General features: G+C 53.4%; 1 protein-coding gene across 1 annotated transcript in view; it reads right to left on the bottom strand.

Annotated features, from left to right (window-relative positions):
• Window positions 1-3,370: 3,370 nt before the first annotated feature.
• The window catches only part of LOC133353359 (dyslexia-associated protein KIAA0319-like protein), a 40,092-nt gene continuing 19,568 nt past the window's right edge, over window positions 3,371-23,894 (bottom strand). The window contains 14 exon segments of the mRNA XM_061569547.1: window positions 3,371-8,198; window positions 10,168-10,256; window positions 10,494-10,584; window positions 11,352-11,474; window positions 12,527-12,669; window positions 14,253-14,412; window positions 16,522-16,660; window positions 17,461-17,612; window positions 18,340-18,488; window positions 19,614-19,746; window positions 20,899-21,022; window positions 21,272-21,500; window positions 22,297-22,426; window positions 23,344-23,436. Coding sequence (XP_061425531.1) covers window positions 8,026-8,198; window positions 10,168-10,256; window positions 10,494-10,584; window positions 11,352-11,474; window positions 12,527-12,669; window positions 14,253-14,412; window positions 16,522-16,660; window positions 17,461-17,612; window positions 18,340-18,488; window positions 19,614-19,746; window positions 20,899-21,022; window positions 21,272-21,500; window positions 22,297-22,426; window positions 23,344-23,436 — 1,928 coding nt within the window. The 3' untranslated portion in view covers window positions 3,371-8,025.

The raw sequence follows: 23,894 nt of genomic DNA, 5'->3' as shown, positions 1-23,894 counted from the left end.
GATGGAACGGCAGACGGAGGAGGGAAAAGACGCACCTGACAGCGCGTCGAGCAGCTGAGAGCGACAATGACATCGGCTCGTGCACGAGCAGAGAGAGGCTCTGGGTGCATCTTTACATCGCGGCGTCGTGAGAGGAGGCGGCGACGGCGGCGGCGGCTTGGGGGCTCTGGGTGCATCTTTACATCGCGGCGTCGTGAGAGGAGGCGGCGACGGCGGCGGCGGCTTGGGGGAGCGTCAGAGCCGGCCCAGCCACTAAGCGACCCTTGCAATTGCAAAGGGCCCCGTGGCGAGCAGAGGGCCCCCTAGAGTCACTGCTAGCTAGTGGGTGAAAAAAATCATACATCAAAGGGACCTCCAACCAAATTTTGCTTAGGGCCCCCAAAGGTCTAGGGCCGGTTCTGGGAAGCGTTCATTCGGTGGCGCGTGAGTGCGGCGGGCGTCGGAACGCGCTGGAGGTGACTGCGGACTCGATCCCGCGACGCTCACTGAGCGCCTCGAGCGAGGAGTCAGAGACGCGTGGAGTGGGAGCAGCGGAGAGTGGAGAGAGAATTGAGGGCAGGAGAGAGAGTGGGAGATCAGGTTTAGAGAGTAGAAAGGTGAAAGATTGGAGAAAGTGGGGTTTCCCTCCACAGTTAGAAACATGCGTTTAGATTATTTATATTAATTGGCTGCTATAGATTTCCACATAAGCCACTTCCATAAGAGTTTTCTTTTGGGTGAGATCGCGTAAATATGTGTTGTTAAAACCCGCCACCACCCGACACAGCCAACTAGTAAGGGTTGTCACGTAAACAGAACGTGGCCAATTCGTCACTAGTACAGCACTAGTGTAGTGTATAGTGTAGTATACTAGTACAGCACACCGGTGTGTTGGAGAGCCAGGCCACAACATTAACAATCTGAGTACGACGTTTCGCCAGTAATTACAACTAGCTTCATCAGTCGACAGCAATACGTGTGGTCACCACATCTACGCCTCTATATAAGGACACGAAACAGGCGGACTTCTTCACAAATCTGTCTGTGGTGGTGGCGGGTTTTAACGACACATTTATATATTTACGCAATCTAACCCAAAATAAACCTCTATTATGGATGACATTGGTCGCGAAAGCCTCCTACGTGTTAAAGTAAGCCACTTCATTGAGCTATCATGTGGCCAGGCCGTTTCTGAAACAGAAGCTAATAGCTCAGTGGGCTTTACCTGGTAAAATTAAGAGTTTAGTTTTATTTGTATTGTTTTTAACGATGTTTTCCTTTCTTATACTTTGCACTCCTGTCGTGTTTTAGTTTTGTTGTTGTGACGTTCTGACCCGCCCCCTACTGGACATCTGCGACAAAAAAAGCTTTACAGCTCATCGGATTCCTCCTCCAGTAATAAATACAGATTCTGAAAGATGTGAGAGTCATGAGAGTTGTACGGGGAGGAAAAGCGGATAGGGGGGGAGGAGAGTGTGGAGAGAGTCTTGTGGCACTGCGTCTTGAGCCAGCAGGGCTTTGCTTGGTAAATAGAATGGAATGACATCGCCACAGTGGCTAGGAGATGTTAACAACCTCGTCGAGTGATAATTGTTTTTTTACCCTTTTATCTGGCAACAAAACTGACACCTTTCTTTACAAGGAGTCATGTTTGCATAGACCACAATACCTGCAGTCATAATGCAAACAAAAAACATAACTCTAATTATCATAGATATGTTTTTTGTTTGCATTATAATTATCAGTTGTTTTTTGTTTGCATTATGACTGCAGGTATTGTGGTCTATGCAAACATGACCTCGTCAAGTATGCAGGAGGTCGCCCTCTACATTTAGAATCATGCGTTTCGAGTATTAATTCGGCTGCTATACATTTCCACGTGATAAGTCCCTTTGTTGAGCTATCATTTGTGGCCAGTTCGCTTTTGAAAAAGCTGTACAGAGCTCAGAGGATCTTATCTGGTGAAATAAAACGTAGTGTTAGTTTTTTGACCATTATTGTTAACTGGAGATTCTGCAATGATCGATATGGCACACAAAAAACGCTTCCTGCATATAATCCCAACCCTAAATCGCTACAATTGCATCAAATCGTGAGCCTTACAGAACATCACAAGATTTCATAAGAGGTGTTTTGGGTTAGATCGCGTAAGTATATAAATGTGTCGTTAAAACCGACACCACCCGACACAGCCAACTAGTAAGGGTTGTCACGTAAACAGAACGTGGCCAATTCGTCACTAGTACAGCACACCGGTGTGTTGGAGAGCCAAGTCACAACATTTACAATCTGAGTACGACGTTTCGCCAGTAATTACAACTAGCTTCATCAGGCGACAGCCAGAAGTGTGGTCACCACATCTACGCATCTATATAAGGAACGAAACAGTAAGACTCTCTACAAATCTGGTTGTCGCCTGATGAAGCTGGTTGTAATTACTGGCGAAACGTCGTACTCAAGATTGTAAATGTTGTGGCTTGGCTCTCCAACACCGGTTAGTGCTGTACGAGTGATGAATTGGCCACGTTCTGTTTACGTGACAACCCTTACTAGTTGGCTGTGTCGGGTAGTGGCGGGTTTTAACGACACATATTTACGCGATCTAACCCAAAAAACTCCATTACGGATATTGGTTGCGAAAGCCTCCGACGTGTCACAAGATTTAGGAGTGCCGACTGGAAGGCCAAGCCAGCGTGGGGTGCACGGATTCATGGATGACTATTGTTACACATTCATCCCCCATCAATCGCGTAAGAGTAGATGTTTTTCAATTCGTACGCGTCGTGTGTATTTAATGGTACAGCGAGTTTGAGGAGGTCTTCGTCCGGCAGCGGAGAGTCCATGGCTCACGGTGATTAAAAGGTGGACGTAGTCGATTCACGTGACCACTCCGTTCACTAGAGGCGCACACATTGTTCTATTGAAGAAACGTGTTAACACCCTTATCCATTGGGGCGCCACGGTGGCTAGAAGATATTATCTCCCTCGCTTGGTAGACAGGAGGTCGTGGATTCGATCTCGACCATGACGTCTGCTGCTGTATATTTGGAGTTTACGCCTCTCTCCCCGTGGTTGCGTGGAAATTTCTCCGGTTTTTTTCCTCCACATTTAATCATCATGCGTTCAGAGTATTTGGCTGCTATACAGTTCCACAGAAGCCAATACGTTGAGTTATCATTTGTGATGTAGCTGTATCATTTGTGATAGCTATGTCACTTCTGAAAAAGGGCAATATATAGCTGTGGGCCTTACCTGGTAAAATAAAAAAAATAGTTGTATAGCTATTGAAGCTTTGACAGTGCTGTTTGTTACTGGCCTCTCTTGACGTTTTGGGCCTCAGGCCCCGCGCTCGGCAGCAGTGACAAGAAACAAAACGACACCAACACACCGCTTCCGAGAGGGACAAGACGCACACCCACCGAGGCTTTTTTGCAAAGTGGGTGCAATTTGTATTCATTGTTTCATTTTTACTTTACATTCATTTGTTTCCAGACACAGCCACAAGGCATTAGAATAAATAATCCCTCCGAGAAAGGAGAAAATTGTAGCCAGGGAAACAATACCAGGCTTGAATGATGCGTAGGAATTGCACCAGACCCCAAAAGCAATTTCCATCTACGGACAACGGCGGTTTTACGCGGAGGAGAAGCCATGGCAGAGCGGGAATTGCTGTCAATTATTGACAAAAGAAAATAACAATTCTTGGCATCAAAATGAAATTGATAACAAAAATCAAGGCCCGACGCGATGTGGGAGCCGTTACAAGCTTGGGGAGACGGCCGCGGAGATGTCACGGGGATTCTACTCCAGCGTGGCAAAAATATCCCCAAAATATATTTGCGCGTGGACAAGCGGAGTTCTCTCCAAAGCTCTCCGACACGAGTTTGGGGGTCGTGCCGCGCGTCCTTCGGCAAGATGTCCCACGTGCTCCGTTCGCGCGGGAGCTCTGAGCGCGCCGCACGGGAACGTCGAACATCGTGCCGCACGGCACGACCTGCAGACAGAGCGGGGACCCAAACAGCGAAAAACCGACGCAGAGGTTTCTCTAAGCCTACAGCCGCGCAAGCGTGATGCAAAGCAGGCGAAGAGCATTTCCGAATGTGGCGTCTGTTGCGAGAGTTTGCGATTGCACGTGGCGACCCTCATGACCTTTTGAGCAAACTCAACGCAAAACTGAGAAGCAATGTAAAGATGTGCGAGCATTCTTTCACAGTAGTACGCGTCGTGTATGGACACACACACACATATATACTACACATCAGGAATAAAACAAATCCCTCCAGAGAGTGGTTTAACCCTACGACCGCAAAATAATATTAACAATTCCAGTTTAATGGAAAGTAGTGCCGGCACAGGTAGCGGAGGATGTTTAATCTGTGGCCCGAGCCGATGGTTCGAATTAACGAGCACGGACACAATCGCTGGGCCGACATTACGTCACGTGGGAGGCTTCATTTCAACCGGGCCGGTCCGGTGTGCCGGCGGCCCAGAAAAAATTTCCACTCCCGGCACACCGCATCCAGTATACCCCCTCTCGCCTCGACTGCTTCTACAACTCACGTGCCACCTAGTCTAGTCGAGTACCAGCGAGCCAGAAAACAATTGCCCAAAACGTAATGCTCAAGTGGCCCGCTGATCACTTCCAGCTACCGCCTGGCGCTCCCAAGGGAAAGACGCGACTTCCCCTACGATGCGCCTTCAGGTTTGTTACCACGTGTAATTCGGCACGATACTCGAATATTCCGTGGCTCAAGAAGCTCCCAGCAGGAGCTGCGAAACATCGGTCATCGTGGCAGGGTAAAGGAGAAAAACATTTAGCCTTGCATTATTTAACAGCGATGCGATTTTCATTCAGCTCATTGGGCTTAATTTAATGAGGTGAGATTCCAGCGAGTTGAATTATCACATCTGTGAGAGGGAGACCTGGACAATTCCACTTAGCGGGGACAGTTACGCCAGCTTTGTTCGCACCAACATTTTTAGGCGCGAATCGTGTTCACATTACGGGTGCCCGTTTGAGACTCGGGCACACGGCGGGGCTGCTCGTGCGAACGACGTCGCAGTCTCGATAACGTCCTCCGCGCAGCGGACGGCGCACGCGAGACAACAAACCGGGTGGCAGCAGCAGCAGCCGCAGGAATCGAACCTTCGTCTCGGTTCAAAGTGGCGAACACTCGGACCCGCGCGGCCACCCAACGTTGCATTGCGAACACCCGTGGCGTTATTCAGCTATGCCCTTCCTTCTGGAGACCAGGTCACTGGGTGCGGTACAGGTGGCTGGGCATGCCCCTTGGAAAAAAAAATATTCCATGACACCTGGAAAAAAACAAACAACTGCAGCATTGCAGTTGTTTGTTTACACCACTACTGGCAGAACGGCGTTCACTCGAGGGAGCTGTAGACAGCCCCATCTAGAAGGTATTTTTTGGCCTACTCTTCCACGCTGGCCAAACGTCTCGGGGAAAAGAGTACCCAGACTTTACCTGCCGATCGACCGTGGTGTTAACCGCTTTCACTTCTGGGTAGACAAGACGCGGTGGGAGTGGTGGGGCAGTTTAAGAAACGTGTCCAATTATTTCAACCTCCCCACTAGGAGGTCGAACAGAACCGGCGACCTCTGCATCGCAAGTCCAGTGTGCTGACCATTGCACCGCAGCTCGCGACAAATAATGAGACGCGGCGGCGGCGGCGGCACAAGCGGCCGTCGGCAGAGCTCCAGTATCGCCAGTGCCCAGCCGCGCTGCCCACGCCACGGCTTCCCCTCGAGCCGGCGTCCAGACCCACGCCAGTGGATCGCCCATTCAATTCGCGCAGTCGTCCCCCATCCCATGCCCCCAGCCCTAGCCGTCGGTCCCATCCGATTGTCATTAGCGGTCACAGATATGGAGTCAAGCTTTTCCGCTGGATTGGCTACGGGTGGCGTCACGAGTCGGGGGTGCGAGTTCTACGTTTTGGCAAACGCAGGCTCCGCCGTGACGACGGCCGAGGTTCAAGTCCCCGGTTTGCCGACCCGGCTGGAGGGGCAACAGGTCGCAATGTAGTCCCAACGTCCGCACGACCGGCAGCTTCGCGACCGCCCGCGCCCTGCGCTCGTCGTCCCACTGCGAGCGCGAGACGACTCTTTGTTGCCGTAAACCGGCGGGTGGGCAGCCTCAATTACCTCGCGCGCACAGCCACTCACTCGTTCACAAACGCGCGCCTCGGCCGCTTCCACCACCCGCGAGAGAGGCCCTTGTGGCAATTGAAGTGACTGAGCGCGGCGCTAAAATTAGAAACCGTCAGGTGAAGAAAATATTCCCCCTCCCCTCGTGCGGCTTGCAGCGAGGGATAAATGTTGTGTTGGCCGATGTTTCGAAGCGGGGGGCCTCACGTGGCGGCCGCGGGCAGTGTGAAGGCCAAGTCGCGGGGGGCAGTAGCTTCCCCCACCACTCCCGTAAACAAATCAGGTAAACATTTCGGCCCCCCTGGAGTTAAAAGCAACTCCCCTCGTCGGGAGCTTGACGCGGCCCATGTGCTTTGGCCAGCCGGCTCGCCCACGCGCAGGCGACTCAACAAACACGACCGGCTAATTCGAAACAGACAACCCGACCGTACTGCAGAAGCGTCACGCGGCACGCACACGCTGCACGGTGTCTTGACGGAGGAGGATTTTCCCATATCTTCGTGACCCCCAATCCCGGGTCAGTTTTTCCACTTTCTCCCATTTACCTCCTTTCAAGTACAAATTGAGTTCTTGGGCAACACGAGTGCCTGATTTAGTTTGTTGTCCTTCCCCCGCACCTCCGACTAGCACGGTTGGCTACGTACGGTGCGCGAAAGAAGTTCAACACGCGTACATCTCGCTAAACAAGGTCACACGGCACACGCAGAGAAGGGCGATCCGAGCCGAGTCGTGATCGCAAAGCGGCGGCGTCGTCGGGTGTGCGAGGGCGTGCGGCGTGCAACGACAATTTGTCGTTGAAGCGGAAGAGCGCGACGACCGTGACGTGGCGGTCCGCGGCGTCTGGGAAAACGCCGCTATAAAGTGACCCCTCACCCCTACCGCTCCCGCGTTGCTCACAAGCCAGACAACCCCCCCCCCTCCTTCTCCGTACATGTCGGAGTGCCGGGGGGGGGGGGAGGGTGGGGGCTCGGCGCCGGCAGCGCCTCCGGCTTTCAGTGGGACCGTAATGCACCGGCACGTGACACACGGTCAACAATGCACTGCTTCAGTGGCGGTGTCGCGTTTCGGTTAATGCACCGGTGCGTGGTACAGTATTCCGTATTTCCAGTCTCCCCTTCTCGGCGAGCGCGTCAACACCGGACACTGCGCGACACGTCAACGGGCCACGAAACGCAATCCGCTCCCCGAGAAGCAATGTCCGCGGGGGGGAGGGGGGGGGGGGGGGCCGGTCCCCGGGAGCGAGCCGCTTTCTCGACGACAGTCCCCTCTCTCCCGTTACGACGGGACGGGCCATCGGCAAAGGCGCGCACTCCCAGACTTCGTGTCGCCGCTTCGCACCGCGTTGCCTTTTCTTCTTTTTTCTCCTTCCCGTAAATTGCATTTGTTTGGAAGTTCAAACAATGCCACAAACCGAGGCTCAAGTCGGTTCGGCAACAGGAGCAGCAGCAGTAGCAGCAGCAGCAGCAGCGGCGAGACTTCCACATTCTCCCCTGGGTTCAGAGGGTTCAACCAGCAGAGAAATCCCGAGGGTTGCTCTGCACCGCTTTTTGTAAGTTTTTTTCTCCAAGCGTTCACAGGCAGCGCCGTCGCATCCCCCCCCCCCCAGCTCCTTCCACTCGAGAGTCAGTTCGGCGGCGACGGTCGTGACGGCAGCATCAGCAGCAGCAGCAGTTTCGGCAGGAAAACATCGCAGCTGTGCGTTGTTCGTCTGGCTGGCACGGTGCGACCGCTGCGTCTTAGCGAGGGACAAATCTACTACGGGGGAAAAGGAGGGAGAGGCCGGGAGCTGGGAACCCGAATGCGGAGAAAGGAGGCAGCCGGGACGGGGGGCGGCGGCGCCGGCGGCGGTATGGGTCGTTCGTCTCCGTTGTGCGGCGCTCTCGTCAGATGCTGGGTTTGGACGCGATGCTGCCGTTGCGGAGGGCGCCGTTGTGGCCGGCGAAGAGGCGCTGCTTCTCGTTGCCGTTGCGCGAGAAGACCGTCTCCTGGTCCGAGTCGAGGTCCGAGTCGGACACCATGATGCTGGTGCTCTGCTGGGGCCGCTTCTTCCTGATGCCTGTGCCGGCGGCGCCCGGGGGAGACGCGCGGGGGTCAGAGAGACACGCGGGGGTCAAAGAAACGCGTGGGTCAGAGAGACACGGGCGTCACACGACTGAGTTGCCCCCACTGCACCAGCCACGTTCTACTGTCTCTGACTTCTCATCGCGTGTTTACTGCGCCACTTTGTTAGACCTGGGCCTCCCCTTGAGAAATAGCTGGGTCTTGGTCTCAATGAGTTCTCATGGACACGTACAGCCCTTCCGTTAAACCACTGCCGGATGAGCACCATCCATGGTCGTGGCGGCTATTTTGACATTTCACCACACTCGTTGGTGAATGCAGGGGGCGTAGATGTGGGTGCACAGAATTACAGTTCCACAATAGATGTTGCTGCACTGCCTCTGCTGTCCACCACGTAGCAGCTTGACTGTGCGTGGTTGGTGCTTGTATGGGCACCAAGGACCAGTTCAAGACGATATCACTCGCCACTGATGTTAGCCGTGGCCGGGAATCGAACTCAGGTTGGTTATCGGGTTCCCAGTGCAGTGCGCAAACCACAGCGCCACCACTTGCCCCCGCATCCCTCTCTGACTCGAAATACAATTATAGAACATTTAACTTGAAAACACTGTGCTCTTCAAAAAGTACGGCTTGAATTCAAATAATGTCGCGCGAATGTTAACTCCTCTCTGCCTTGTTGTGATGACAGCCCTGGCTATTGCTCAATAATCCGTGTCGCTATCCTCGCGTTCCCTAGACCAGCCTGCAACACACAACACAGAGCGGACGCGCGCACACACACGCAAGCACAAATGGTTGCAGTTTCACGACAGCAACATTGGGTTTGGAAGTTACCCACCAAAAAAAGTAAAATCGTCATTAAATTATCCGACGCAGAATGCTTCGAATCATCACGACCCACCATCGCGATTCAAGCATCGCTTCTTGCGAGACAATTACGACACCGACCGAGAGCAAATCATTGATTCCCACTCGCACGTTTTGACTCACGGGTCGTGGAATGACGATCCCCAGTCGTTAAAACTCCTCGACTTGTGAGGGTTGGTGGGGGGTTGGTGAATGATTACACGCCGCGTTATTGCAGTGACCCCCACCCTCCGTTCATTACTCAACACGGACGACCTCTGTCAACGCGTCTCAAACGCCCCAGGACGGTGCTCGCCGAGCCTGGACGCTGAACGGCGAGTCCGGGCGTGTCAGGGAGAGCGCATCGGCTGCTCCGGTGCTCACTCTGGCATTGTTAGCCTTCTCACAGGCTCCCCCACCCGCCCGCCTCTCTCCTGGACAAAACCTCGCCGGTTGAGGTGCCGTGGCACGCCAAGACCTCGATGGCACCCTCTGCTGGCCGACCTGCTGGAATGCAGCCCGTGACTCCTTTGGCACGACCACCAACGGCGGCCATCGTTATCACGAGGCTCATTCGACCACAACGACCGGTTGGTTCCTCTCATTCAGGCTGCGTTAATAATGATTATCATAAATACAATTTATTGGTTGCGCACGTCTCACCGAACGGACGCATTGTGTTCAACCACCAAGATTTATCTTTTTTCCTCGCACTGCTCTACTTTTCCCGAGTAACTTTGGTCAATTCAATGAACACGTTAGTTCTCATCTCCTATATGATCACATTCGTGCTGTCCTGTGTTCCACCCAGTTACGTTCCGATTGTGCCGTTGGCATTTACATTGGAAACTATCGCAGCGAGCAGTGCACTGCCTTGAGTCGGAGAGCAACCCTGGGAGAGAGGCTGGATCTATACAGAGCTCCCCCTCGTTGGAGTCCCTTCCGCCAGCAGTGGCATGAGAGCGAGCGATTGCAGGGCTGCACCTTTACCGTTACCCCGCCCGTCAACTGCGGACCAGGCCCCCCGCACGTTACAGGCTTTCAGGCCGACGCCGAACAATGTTTAGAGTAAGTTATTTATATTTGTTTACCCGCGGTGCGACTGCGGGAGCACCCACCCCTGTGGCTGGGCTTCATCTCCATCTCGTGGTCGTCCATGTTGTTGAGCATGCTGTAGCGTGGCTTCCGGCGATCCTTCGACCGTGCCCTAAGAGTGAAAACCCACACGGCAGCGTCAGGCACCGCGCCCCCTCCCGCAGCCAAGACAGCAGCGAAGGTAGCAACGGCGGTGATGGTGGTGATGCTGGTTTTGGCGTGAGTGGTGGCGGTGGTGACGGTGGTGGTGGTGGCGGCAGTGGTGATGGTAGTGGTGGTGCTATTGTTGATGTCGGTGGCAGCGTTGATGGTGGTGGCAGACGAGAAGGGGTCGAGCGGACGCACGTACCTCCGGCACCAGCACACGGTGAGCCACGCCAGCAGCCCCACGGTCACCGCCACCGCGAACGTCGTGAGCGTCACGTAGAGCACGCTCCAGTCTGGGAGACACAAGGATGAACATCAAAGATCCGCCAACGCCCCCCACGTGCACCGTGTAACAAGGACTGTCGGGGCAAGCGCTGTTGGGCGAGGAGCCTACGAAGGCCGGCACGGTGTGTTGCACAACGATTCTGGCTAACAAAGGCCCAGGCCTGGTTCTCGCACGACTGCCACCGACATTAACTGTATCCAGAAACCAGCTGCAGTGGATTTGTAGCACAGCGCGCGAGCCACGACATCACTGCTCTGTAGACCAACATGTAACACGAAGATCCCACCATGTATAGCCCACAAACTATCAAAACAAGTTCTCTTAGAAAGCACCTAGTTAGGCCTATGTGGTTCACGAGGAAGTGCTGTAGCCAGAACCACATCCGGCCGCCTATTCACCCCAGTATTGATGTTTACTCACATCACCAGTTCCCATGTAGGGCTGAGTCATCCCAGTAAAGGCCCAGGAGCAGTTTAGAATAAGGGAATTTACATGGCTCAACAACTTGAAGCGCCTCGCATAAAATCGGCAACGTTCCGATGGCCCAATGCAGATCAGCCGAGGGGACCCCCAGCGGTAGCTGTCCCTGCACAGCACAAGGCCTACGTAGCACCGGCCTGCGAGTGGGCATCAGTCTGCTAGTTCAGATAAGCGCCATCGACGTTAGCCGTCGCCGGGAGCCGAACTCGGGCGACCAGCTTCATAGCGCAGCACGCAGATCCGCTGCACCGCCCGCCTAGTACGCCCGAAGGCTACACGTCACCGCAGCCTTACCGCAGTTACTCTCGCCGTCGCCCAGCTGCGTGCGGATGACGTTCTCCATCCAGAACGGGAAGCACGTACAGCGCTTGGTGAACGAGTCGCAGCGGCCGTGGCCCGAGCACGCCAGCTGGCACACTGCTCGCTCGCAAGCCGCGAGCATGCACGCGCGCGCGCGCACAGAGGTGAAGATCACCCACGTAGCCTTTTCTAGATTGTTTTCTCACCGACTCCGCCCGTTACCTTTAGCCCAGATATATCCCGGCTTAGGATTGGATACCGGTTACCCGATAGTGGCCGTGCAGTTACCCCTTGTCGCCCACTAGATGGCGCTCTCTTACTACACGAGTACAGCACACCGGTGTGTTGGAGAGCAAAGCCACAAATCTGGCTGTCGCCTGATGAAGCTGGTTGTAATTACTGGCGAAACGTCGTACTCAGATTGTAAATGTTGTGCCTTTGCTCTCCAACACACTGGTGTGCTGTACTAGTGACGAATTGGCATGTTCTGTTTACGTGACAAATATTACCAATTGGCTGTGTCGGGTGGTAGCGGGTTTAATGACACATTTATATATTTACTCGATCTAACCCAAAAAAACTCTTATGGACAAATCTCAACACTTGCATGCATTGCCTGGTATCTGCCACATATGCCAGGCCATGGCCATCATCCGTGGCGAGCGAGATATCTTGACACATCCTGGGGCATGACCCTTCACAAACCCACTAGTGACCACCACGGTGAAGAACGGTCAAACAACCCCTTTCACCGACACGGCTTGGGGAAGGAGGCCTTCGTCCAGCATAGGATTGAAAAAGGGTTGTAACTTGAACTTCTTTAGCACTGTACATAGCCAACCGTGTTGATCGGAGGTGACTTATCATGTGGAAATGTATAGCAACCAAATAGTCTAAACGTGTGACGTTGATTCTAAAAATGTGTAAAGGAAAACTAGAGGACCCGGTAAAAAATCCACGCGACCACAGGGAGAGAGACACGCAAACTCCAAATATACAGCAGGCATCAGGGTCAGGATCGAACCCACGACATCCTGTCAAGCAATCTCTAAATCCGTACGCGTTTTAGCACGATTCGTGTATGAGTAAAGTAGCCTCTCTCTTAGCTAGGCACGTCATCTGTCACTACGACGCTCGTGTGCGAGATGGGGGCGATGGGCGGTGCTCACCGAAGGTGTCCACGCGCAGTGTCCGGAACGCCAGCAGGTTGGTCTTCTCCCTCTGCAGGAGTCGCCGCAGCATGCGGGCCACATCCACGCCCTTGTAGATCATGTTGGGCTGTTCCGTGAGCACGTAGAACACCAGCTGGGTGCTGCGCAAGGAGGGACACGGGCCGCGTGAAGAGGACGCGCGCTCGGGCGGAAACCGCCGGCAAAGGTACGGCTCGACCACGGAATTTAATTTTACCAGGTAAGGCCTCACTGAGCTACGTAGCTCTTTTTCAGAAGCGACCGGGCCACAAATGATAGCTCAACGAAGTGACTTATCACGTGGAGATTTACAGCAGCCAAATACTCTAAACGCATGTTTCTAAATGTGGAGGGAAAACCGGGAGTAACCGGAGAAAAATCCATGCGCCCACAGGGAGAGAGACACGCAAGCTCCAAATATACAGGCGTCAGGGTCGGGATCAAAACCACGACCTCTGTTAAAATCGCGTCACCGTAGAGTATCCTAGGGGACGACCGCCGTGGAGATGTCGCGATGAGATCAGTTCAGCAGCACTGAACCGTGAAGCTTGGCGACACCGTGGGGAGGCTTTCATGCAGCAGAAGATAGATAATAACCAATGATATTGTAAAATCCGACTCACAAGTCAGCGAAACACAAGGCCTAATTAAATGACCACTGACAGCATCATCACCTCGGTGAAATGTACACACACTTACCTGAAACCGCACATTTGCAAGGCTCGATAAATGGACTGCCTCTCACCAGTAGCATAGTGCGGTTGACATGTGCCCTGGAATAAGGAATACGATTTCCCCCCCCCCCCTCCACATCCCACAGAAGCCCCCCCCCCCGCTCCGGTTGCACCGCTCCCCCCACGCAGCGATAGCTACGGCGCCGAGCTCTCGCGGTTATCGCGGCGATTGCAGCTAACGAGACGGTTCATAAGGAACGGGGATCCGGCCCGGGTCTTTCGCGCTGCGCCGGCGCGGCGAGCGGGAGGTGCGCTCCATCAGCGACGCCGCTTACGTCGGGCTGCAGGCGCCGCGTTAATTGGGTGCGCGCGTGCACCTGCACTCCCGTGGCCTTCCCCACTGACTGTGATGAACGGATTAATGTGAAGTACGCTGCTGCTGCTGCTGCCTCAATGAACACATCAAAGACCCCGCTGTTAGCGATTCTAAAACCCGGCCATCAAGAAAAACTCAGCAAAAAAATTAATATATATTAGCGTCAGGACATTTTTTACACGTTCAGGCGTGCAAGCGCCCCTTTCTATAAATCAAGGGTTTCTATCGAAGCCCCCCGTCAACCTTCGCTCAGTGGCAGGTCGCTCACACTGCTCTCCCATGGTCTGGAGCTCTCTTCCCTCAACCATCCGTGCTGTCGACTTCGTGCCACTGTTCAAGTCCAACCTCCATACCTACCGCTTCTCCTAGGCCTATAACCGATTGCCTCTATAAAAAATTGAAGTAAATTAGTATGCCCACTGCATCCCTGATGAGGTTGCATTGCGTTACTCTTGTAGGATCTGCACACACGCTGCCAATTCACTTGTCTTTACCCAGCGGAAAGGTGCCACGGTCAAAGCACCTGACCCACAATTGAAAGGTTCCAGTTCAAATTCCGAGTCAGGGGCTCACACCAGACCTCTAAACCTCACGGCCATCCCCACCACCACCACACCCAACTGCACAACCGCCACCACCAGCACAGCCCACGCACCTGCTCTGCGTGTAGGCCTGCAGCCTCTGCACGTGGATGTCCGAGTCAAGGACGCTGAGCAGCACCGACAGCTGGCGGATCAGCAGCTCCTTCTGCTGCTGCTGCAGCTGGCTCACCGGCACGTCCAACACCAGCTCCACCAGCTGCGAGCTCTTGGGGTCTGCGGGCAGTGGCGGGTGGGTGGCGGCAAGTTAGTTTGTCCGGCCGGCCGTCATGTCGGCTCACGCAACACAAACCGCTCCGTCGTGACCTAACGCGCACAAATGTTGCCGAGGAGCACACTCGGCATCAAACCCCCGCCGACGTGTGTATGTTGAACTTCTTTCGGCACCGTACGCAGCCAACCGCGCTAGTCGGAGGTGCGACGATGGCGGCCCTGCCACCGAGGAGCAGCTCCCGATGTCCCGAAATGGGGTGATCACGACTCTCGATGACGGCAAGCGTCCGTGTCTGTCGGTCTCTCACCGGAAAAAATCACGCGCTGCGCAGGAGCTATGGACGGGGTGTGCGGCTGCGCACGCAAGCAACGGGTGGCCAAGCAGTAAATGACGCGTCCATGGTGACGCACACTTAGCGGCAGCAGCTGTGGTGTCGATGCTGCCGCTTGGCTCTATTCAGGAAAATGAGATGCAAGGTTGCAGAGGCAGGGCTCAATATCTGCCGGGTCTGTTTGGCTCGGAGATCCGCAAAATATTTCTGCGCCCGGCACACAGATATAGGATATCTCCCCACTATGGCTGTGGCTACAGACGGAAAATATTTGGCAGGAAATTAAGCAGCTCTCGATAGCAGCGATTTGTCGACTTAAATCAATTGTTACGCTCGCGATGCGTGTGCGGAATTGTGCGAGCGAGGGTCACTTATTAATGATCCCTGGACATGATACGGAAATTATAATTTCGGGTAATGAGAATGTACAAAAACTCTACATTCAAGACAAAAAAAAGCAATACAATTAAACCGTAAAAAGCAAGACAAAAATAAATATAAAAGTATTTGATTCTTGAATCGAATCGTGGACCCCGAATCGTGCAACAACTTAATGGAACCACCGGGGTGGGGAAATTGTTACTCGCATACTCCGAAGCGCAGCGAATTAATGCACAGATCAAGCACATTTCATTTCCCAAGCAGAACAGACAACGGTTTTGTCATCCAAAAGACAAGGGGATAGCGGGCGGGGGGGGGTTATCATCCGAGACGTGCGTCTGTACACAAAACCGCAATGCACAGTAACACAAGCCCACACTCTTGGAGTGCGTTTCCGCTCACACTGAATCAACAGTGGGACGGCGCAAACGGCACCGTAGATGAACGGGGCCATTCCCCTGCCCAAGGCTTGTCGCTCCATTTGGCACCAAAACAGATGGCGCAACAAAGAGAATTAAATTGAAAATGAAACTTATATTAACATAATGAACCTTCTCTCCCGTGCGCATTTCACCATGAAGCCGACATATGCCCATATTGTGCAAACGTAAAAGACATATGCGGCGTGGGGGGGTGGACAGTTGGGGGGGGAGGGGTCGGGGTGGTGCGGCCTTGCTGAAGAGGGCTTACGGTGGGTGGGGATGCAGTTCACAGAATTGTGTTGAAAAGGCGCAGTGAATGAGCCTCTAATTGAGCAGCCCTGGCTGGGCCACCACCCCAGCTCTCGCTCTCCCTCCCTCTCCTCTTCTCTGCTTTCAAAATTTCTCTCGTGCAGCGGAGAAAATGGGCTCACTGCCGTACGACGCAGCCTGGTTTTAATAAAGCGGTTAAATGCAGACCTCATCTCAAGACGCTGTTTAGAAAGACACGCGCGTTGACTGAGGGTGGGAACGGGTGCGGTGACGCGGCCCAGCGGTAGCGCGCTGGCAGCTTGTTGCGGAGGTTCACGGTTCGAATCCGGCAGGCCAGCCTGCTTATTACTGCGAATGTATTAACGATAAAGACTCTGCGCCGTCTGCAACACAGCGGATGGTAAAGATCCCTCACGAGTATGCCGTTGTGTGCCGGCATCTGGGATTATGTCCTTCCCTCGCATCTCCGATTAGCACGGTTGGCTACGTGAAGTGCAAAAGAAGTTGGACATACGTTTTCATTGCCCCCTCCTGGCAGACGACTGCCTGCTAACGTTATTGCGAGGACACGCCGCAGCAATAGAAGATCGACAAGGGGGGAAAGCCCCGCCTGCCGGCGAGCGGGTGCCCAACCGAGCGCGATGCGGAACGGGGAACGGCGGGGGAGGGGGGTGAAGCGAACGCACGAGGGCGCGGCAGCGGCCTACCTGGTTTCACCTCCACCGTGGCCATGTCCTGGCTGCTTTCGCCCTTGTTGTCGGTCACTTTGAGGCGGAACACGTACGTTCCCTCCACCAGGTTCGTGAGCCACAGCACCGGGTGGTGCTCGGAGCTGTTGAGAACCACCTGGGACAAATGCACGCACGCACGCCACCCCGCGGTCACCCGACCTGTCCGTCATTCCGTCACGTCCTCTTTTTGGGGGCGTGGCCCGACGGTGGCGCGTTCGCGGTTCGAATCTGGCAGGCCGCCCTGGTTATACTGTGGTGCCTATTAACCGTGAAAGTACTAAGCACTGCGGATGTCATTTGAAACGAGTAGGCCATTCGAGTCGGTGCCACGCTCCAAATTTGGCAACTTCTAAAAAAATACTCGCTAATCACTCAATTGGGATTACACATATCAACATCCTCCCCTGCTGTACAAATACTGCAGATTGTGTGAAACATAGCAACTTCCTTCGTGATAGTCTTGCCCTATAAGAGTGGCACAAATACCAAAATCACCAAATTAATATGATTAAAAGTTTTGCAGCTAAACACGTGTGAACCGATACCAAATCATCATAAGTAGCCGTTTGTGGCTCCAGGTTGAGGAGGCTACAAAGTCCGCCTCGGGTTTTCCAGTCTCTGGTGGTACCGTGTGGTAAAGGTGAACTGACGGAAAAACTGGAATGTGCTGGCAGTAAGCTTCATGATCAGTGCTTTCTCACATAGAGACCCTCAGACTCGCGCAGAGACCCACAGTCTCACACAAGAGACCCACAGACTTAAACAGAGACCCATAGACTCACACAGACCCATAGACTCACACAGAGACCCATTGACTCATAGACCCAGACTCACACAGAGACCTTTAGAATTATAGAATTAAGCTCAGTTGGAAAGTAATACAAATGAGAGGCGCCGGCGCGACGGAGCACTCACGCCGGCGGCGGGGCTGCTGCCGTCGCGCGTCCACTCGTACGACAGCGAGCCCTGGTCGTCCCAGGAGCGCGACCCGTCCAGCATGACCGTGTCGTCAGGCAGCAGCAGCACCTTGTTCCCGCCGGCCGTGGCGTGCGGGGGTTTGTTGTTCTCTGCGTGCGTGAGTGGGGAGGGGCGCGAGCATGAGCGGGGTGCGGCGCAAGCAGCAACAGCGCCCGGAGTGGGGAACGACGGCACGAGCGTCAACAGGGGTAAACAGCGCCAGCGCGGAGGCAGCGGTAAATGCGCGAGTGTCGACGGGTGACTAGGAGAGGGGGATGTAGCTACTTCCCAAACAGATCCGCCGCTGGTGACTCAGACGTCACGGCACCTGGGGTGAAACCGGGCTCTCGATTGAAGCCGGTTGATGGTCTCGGCAAAGTCGGTACGACCCGAAAACACGTCGGACATCTACAAAGCACAACCGCAAAAACCCACGCAGCAGCGTCGCTCTAGGCCAGGGGTCGGCAACCAAATTAACAAGAAGAGCCTATTTTATTATTCAGTAAAAAAACTCAATATTTCAGGAGCCGCAATGCATGTGGCGAATACAAGACGGTGGTCCTTAATAAACAACGTCACAAAGCGGCCCTTTAAAGAGCCGCGCGCGACTCTGGAGCCGCAGGTTGCTGACCCCTGCCCTAGATCTATAGCCGCAAAGCAGAGCGCAAAACATCTGCGGAGCGCTTCCGAGCGTCGCATCTTCTCCGGATTCCGTGCTTGCACGTGGCCAGTGACCCTACGGCCCTCTGTGCGGAGAGACGTTCGTTTCGTGGGCCGCTCGTGTTGCCGCCGGGCGGGCGGGCGCCGTGAAACTGCCGCGCTGGCGCCGGGCCTCACCCTCTTTGACGGTGACGGTGACGGACGCGGAGCTGCTCAGGCCCTTGGCGTCGAGCACCGTCAGGGAGAAGACATAGGTGCCCACCTGCAGCTCGCTCACCGTGGCCACCGCCTCGTCGACGTGATCCAGCCGCACACCTGGCGGCCCGCTGCTCGCCGCGCACACAAAGATCCCTCATGTAGTCCTTGCAAAGCGAGTGCTGGTTAGTGAGCACCTATGAAGGGCACACGAGACGGGTGGTGCAGCCAGAACCACGCCGGGACACGTTTGTCTCCACGGGTGCTCGTTTACTGCTGAGTCAGCCTGGAGGAGACCCAGGACTGGTTCAGATCAAACTTGCTACTTGAGTTAGCCATGACCCAAAATGGAACTCGGGGTACCCTAACCACTGTGGCACCGCTCCACCCGCTCGCTGAAAGCCCGGATAGCTCGGTCAGTATAATATTTCGATTTAAAGCTTTCGTGACCGCAGGTATTCATATTCTTGGTTCTTTCGGTAAAGTCATGTAGAAGGGAAATAATAAAATAAAATACATAATAAATACAATTCTCACGACGTTTCGAGTGTAACACAAGCAATCATCATCAGGTGTGAAAATCAAGAAAATTTGAAAATATATATATTATCTAAGGGCCCAGGGTTCAAATCCCTGTTCGGGCAATTATATTTTCTTCCACATTCAATAATATTTACATACCCAAGACATAAAAAATATATACTTTGGCCACATTCAATGCTGTTTAAAATAAATCACTCAGACAAAGATCTCGCATGTGGCGTTTAACAGACTGTTGGGGTAAGTGCTGTTGGCCAGCACCCACGACTTCTGATAAGCGCACGATGGGGTGGCATGGCCAGCATCACGCCTGGCCACTTTTGCCTACCCAGTGCTGATATTTGATACACCTGTAATGTTCTTGGAGGGAGACGGAGTCTTCGTAGAGGCAACACGGTTTATTATACCAAACAGTTTACACTTAAACCCTAACACACAAAGGGGTAATGGCCCCTTGTGCGTGTGTGTCAATCATGACCACCACACACCTTACCAGGTAACTCATCTAAGACGAATTTGAGTCGACCTAAGCGAGTCCAAAGACTGCTTCAGATAACTGCCACTGATCTTAACGCTGAATATACAATAATCCATTTAGCTGCGCTGGTCCCTCCTGCCCACCTCTCAGCCAAATCCTATACAACTCCCTCGTATTCTAAAGGTAGTGTGCCCCATCCAAGTACTAACCGGGCTCAAACTTGCTCAGCTTTGCCCACCTGATTTTCTCCCAGTGGTAGGATGCTATGCCCTGGTCGTCGGTGCTCTTGCTGCCATCCAGGCTGGTGCTGTCCACCGGGATGGTCAGTTCCTTGTCAGGCCCGGCCTCAGCCACGGGGGGGCGGTTGTTCTCTGCATGGCATAGCAAACAAAAAGCAAGCCAGGAATCCAGTCCATTAACCGAGCCTCATTCTTGTTTCGGGGCTTCGGCTTGAAGGGAATGTGCCATCGGGTACGCGCCGATGTGGACACAGACGCGCATTTCCCGCATATTTTTTTCATTAAAATACATTAGAAATTATTTATTTGCCAATGTTTAAAAAAAAAAGACCTGGGCATTGGTGTTTGGACAAGCTGTACATTATGCTTGATAGAGAATGTTTCTGTAACACGTTACGGATTGACAGACACAATAGTTCCCAGGCATCCCAGTATCAGCTCTCTTAAAACCAAGCCATTCCCAAACACTCGTTGTGAGGTAGCTATGCAACAACAATTAGCCCCCAGCTTCCCACTGCATGGCACAGACATGCACAAACACACATGCCACCAAAAGACAAAGATCTCCTGTATAGCCTGTAACACACTGTTAGGGCAAGTGCTGTTAGCGAGCACCTATGAAGGCCAGAACAGCACACGAGACGGTGTGTGGCCATCACCATGCCGGGCCGCCTTTGTCTCCCCAGTGGCGATGTTTACACACCGTACCAGGTACTCATTTGAGGCTGAGTCGACCTAGGGGAGGCCCAGGACTGGTTCAGATAATCGTCACTGATTCTGGCCGTGAGCAGAAATCGAACTCTGGTTGCCAGGTTTGTAGCGCAGCGTAGCGCTAACCGCTACACTACTGCACAAAAAAATAACTACATTAAATCACGACGTTTCGGAAGGAACACAAGCCTTCGTCATCAGGTAGGACAGCCACAGCAAGAAATAATTTGCTGGAGTGGACAAGAGCTGCTTGTAACAAGATATTATATAAGGCAAATTATTTCTTGCTATGGCTGTCCTACCTGATGACGGAGGCTCGTGTTGCTTCCAAAACGTCGTGATTTAAATTAGTTATTTTCATTTTTATTTTATTTTTATTCTTTTTTATTTTTTATTTTCACCTACGTGACTTTACTGAAATAACCAAAGAGTATGGATCCTTGCAGTCACGAAAACTTCTAATCTAGGATGCACATGCCACCTCACACACAAGCAACCACACACTAAAAGCTTCACACAATGATCCCCCGTGTAGCCTTCAACAGACTGCTGGGGCAAGACCGCGCAACTCACCAGGCTGAATGACTACGGTGACCTCTGCGGTGCTTTGCTGTTCAGCCGCGTCGGTGACCGTGAGCTGGAAGGTATAGTCGCCCTCCTGCATCGACGACAGCTGTAGGTAGGGTGTCCGCACACCCTGCACACACACACACAAAGACACCACCGGATAACCTTAACAGACTGTTGGGGCGGGTGTGTTTAGCGAGCACCTATGAAGACCGACACGGCAGAAGAAGGGGTGGTCTCACTAAAAGTCCACTCAGTCGCCTTTGTCTCCCCAGTACCTGATGTGATTATGAGCCCCCTGGGCAAACCAGCAGAAGCCCGAGCAATCGGGGACTAGAGAGCGGTTAACTCCTTCAACCTGGGTTACGACCTCTCTCACCTGCATCTCCAGGACCTTGCCCTTGGTGTTGGAGCCGAGCGTCCACTCGTAGCTCACGATGCCGTGGTCGTCGGAGCTCTGGTTGCCGTTGAGCGTGACGAAGTTGCGCGGGAGCGTGATCGCCTGGTTGGGCCCCGCGTTGGCCACGGGGGGGTAGTCCACCGCCTTGTTCACCGTCACGTTGGCCGTCGTCCAGTTGCTCACTCCGTCCGTGTCCACCACGGTGAGCCTAGACGAGAGGGCCACAGACCCCCAAACCATCGGCACCTAGTTGGCCGTGGTCGCACGCGCCCAAGTTGGTGGGTTTTCGCGGACGATGTTAAGTTGGTGGTTTCCGTTCTGTTCGCATGGCCTCCGTACGTAAGAGGTCCACGGGTGTTGCCGTCTTCAAAAGGAGTTGTAACACAGAAGACCTCTGTAGCTCTGAGAATATTTTGTGGATACGATCTCAGCTCTGCAAGCTGGACTGTTCCGCATGAGTCTGAGGATTTCTTTACTGAGAAAAAAATAATTGATGATGGCCGTTGTTTGTGTTGCTCTGATCATCAAGTCTGCTACTGCTGATGAAGATGGCAGCTGCTGCCAATGCCACTCTTGTTGTTTCGACTGATTATGCAACTGCTGCTGCTGATAAAGACGATGATCATGCAGCTGATGGTGATGGCCTCTGCAGATGACGTTGCTACTGCTGCTGTTAATAATGCTACAGCTGATAATGATACTGCTACTGATGCTGCTGACGATGATGGGGCTGCTAATATTTTTCTGCTGCTGTTGATGATGTTGTTGTTGCTGCTCACTCTGATAAGGACTCTGCTACTGGTGGCTATGTACCCGCCGCCATTAATGATCGTACATGCCCGTATGGAATCGGACAGCCTGCGTGACTCCCTGACCCAGAGCAAGAAACTAATGCTTTGCGTGACCTTCCCGTACCCTGGGTCACTCTCGTTAACGCGACTGCGACTGCCTCTTTCGAGCTCTCGCCTCGCTGAGCCAAGCAAACCGGACATAACTCGGTTCACCTGAAGGTGTAGTTGCCGGCCACCAGGCTGGACAGGTGCAGGATGGGCAGGTTCGTGACCCTCTCCTCGTGGAGGGGCCCACGGATCTGCTCCCAGCGGTAGCTCGCGATGCCGTCGTCATCCTGGCTCACTGCACGATCGGCACGAGACAAGCGCCGGCGTCAAGCGCCGGCGACAAGCGCCGGTGACAAGCGCCGGCGGCACGCATAGACGCACGACGAGGGTGGGGCGCAGAATCCTCGTATCGTTATCCATTGATTGTCGGCAACAGCAGCCGCCAAGACTTCTCGCTAATCCATCCAGAACCTGTGCATGATTTTATCTCATCGCTCCATCTCCTCGGTGGATGGCCTCTCGGATGCATTCCAAATTCTTGGCCTGCACTCCGTGATTACTCGTGAACATCTACAAGACGATTTGGATGCCTTTGACCAAATTAGAACTTTATCGGCGGTCACTAATATTATTTGTGAAGGCTAAGTGCTTTGGACACATGTTTATATAGACAAAGAACGATGCAATTAGATGGACTATGGAGAACAAATACTAATTAAATGTGTACAGGCGACTTATAGACTCACAATAATCACATAGTCTCACGCAAAACCGCAAAGAGCCTCATAGACTCACTAAGAGATCCACAGAGGGGCAATGGAGATGTGAAGGTTACAGGGCAGAGGGAGTAGAGGGAGACCGAGCGAGAGATGGGAGAATGCGGTGGAGCGAGATTCGACCTGGATGAATTGTGCCTTATGTCAATTATTATTAGAAGATGAACAGAACAGGACATGGAGAAAGAAAACCAGAGCAGCAAGCAAGAGTTGACAGTTCTTGAACATGAACTGGGGTAGCCAGCACAACAACAATTAAATCCATCTGTGTGGAGCTTTGAGTGTTATCCCCTGAGAGTTACATGTGTTTTTCTTCTTCTCTCCATGAACTCCAGCGTCCTGCCATAAGCCAAATCCTCTTCAAAGTCACTCGTCACCCAAACGCAGGACCCCCCCCCCCCCCAGGAAAAGGAGTGTGTTGGCCGAGTGAGCTCACGTTTGCCGTCGACGAAGGTGGAGGAGGTGGGCAGAGAGATCTCCTGGCTCTTCGGAGACACGATGGCCACAGGGGGCTGGTTAACCCGTGGGGCTGTGAACATCACAAGACAAAGACAAAGATCCCCAATATAGCCTTAAGAGACTGTTTGGGCAAGTGCTGTTCGCGAGCGCTTATGAAGGGCGGCACGGCACGCCAAAGGGTGGGTGGCGAGCACCACGCCAGGCCGCACTTGTCTCCTTAGTGACAAATTTTACAAATCACAGCAGGTACTTATTTGAGGCCGAGGAGACGCATGGGAGGCCCAGGACCGGTTCAGATAATCGTCGCTGGTGTTGGTCGTGAGCGGAATTCGAACTCGGGTCGCCGATTCATAACCCAATGCATTAACCACTACACTACCGCTTCTCACTGTGAGTATCCAGGCACATACACACGTGCGCAGAGACACAAAACGACAAAGATCCCCGACTGTTGGGGCAAGTGCTGCTAGGGAGCACCTATGATAGCCGGCATGGCACACGAGGGAGTGGGTGACAAACACCACACAC

This window comes from Lethenteron reissneri, chromosome 43 (assembly GCF_015708825.2).
Source record: "Lethenteron reissneri isolate LAM-NWPU_2019-01 chromosome 43, ASM1570882v1, whole genome shotgun sequence".
NCBI classification, from domain to species: Eukaryota; Metazoa; Chordata; class Hyperoartia; order Petromyzontiformes; family Petromyzontidae; genus Lethenteron; species Lethenteron reissneri.
The sequence above is the reverse complement of the archived record's forward strand: the minus strand, read 5'-3'. Positions and strand labels throughout refer to the sequence as shown.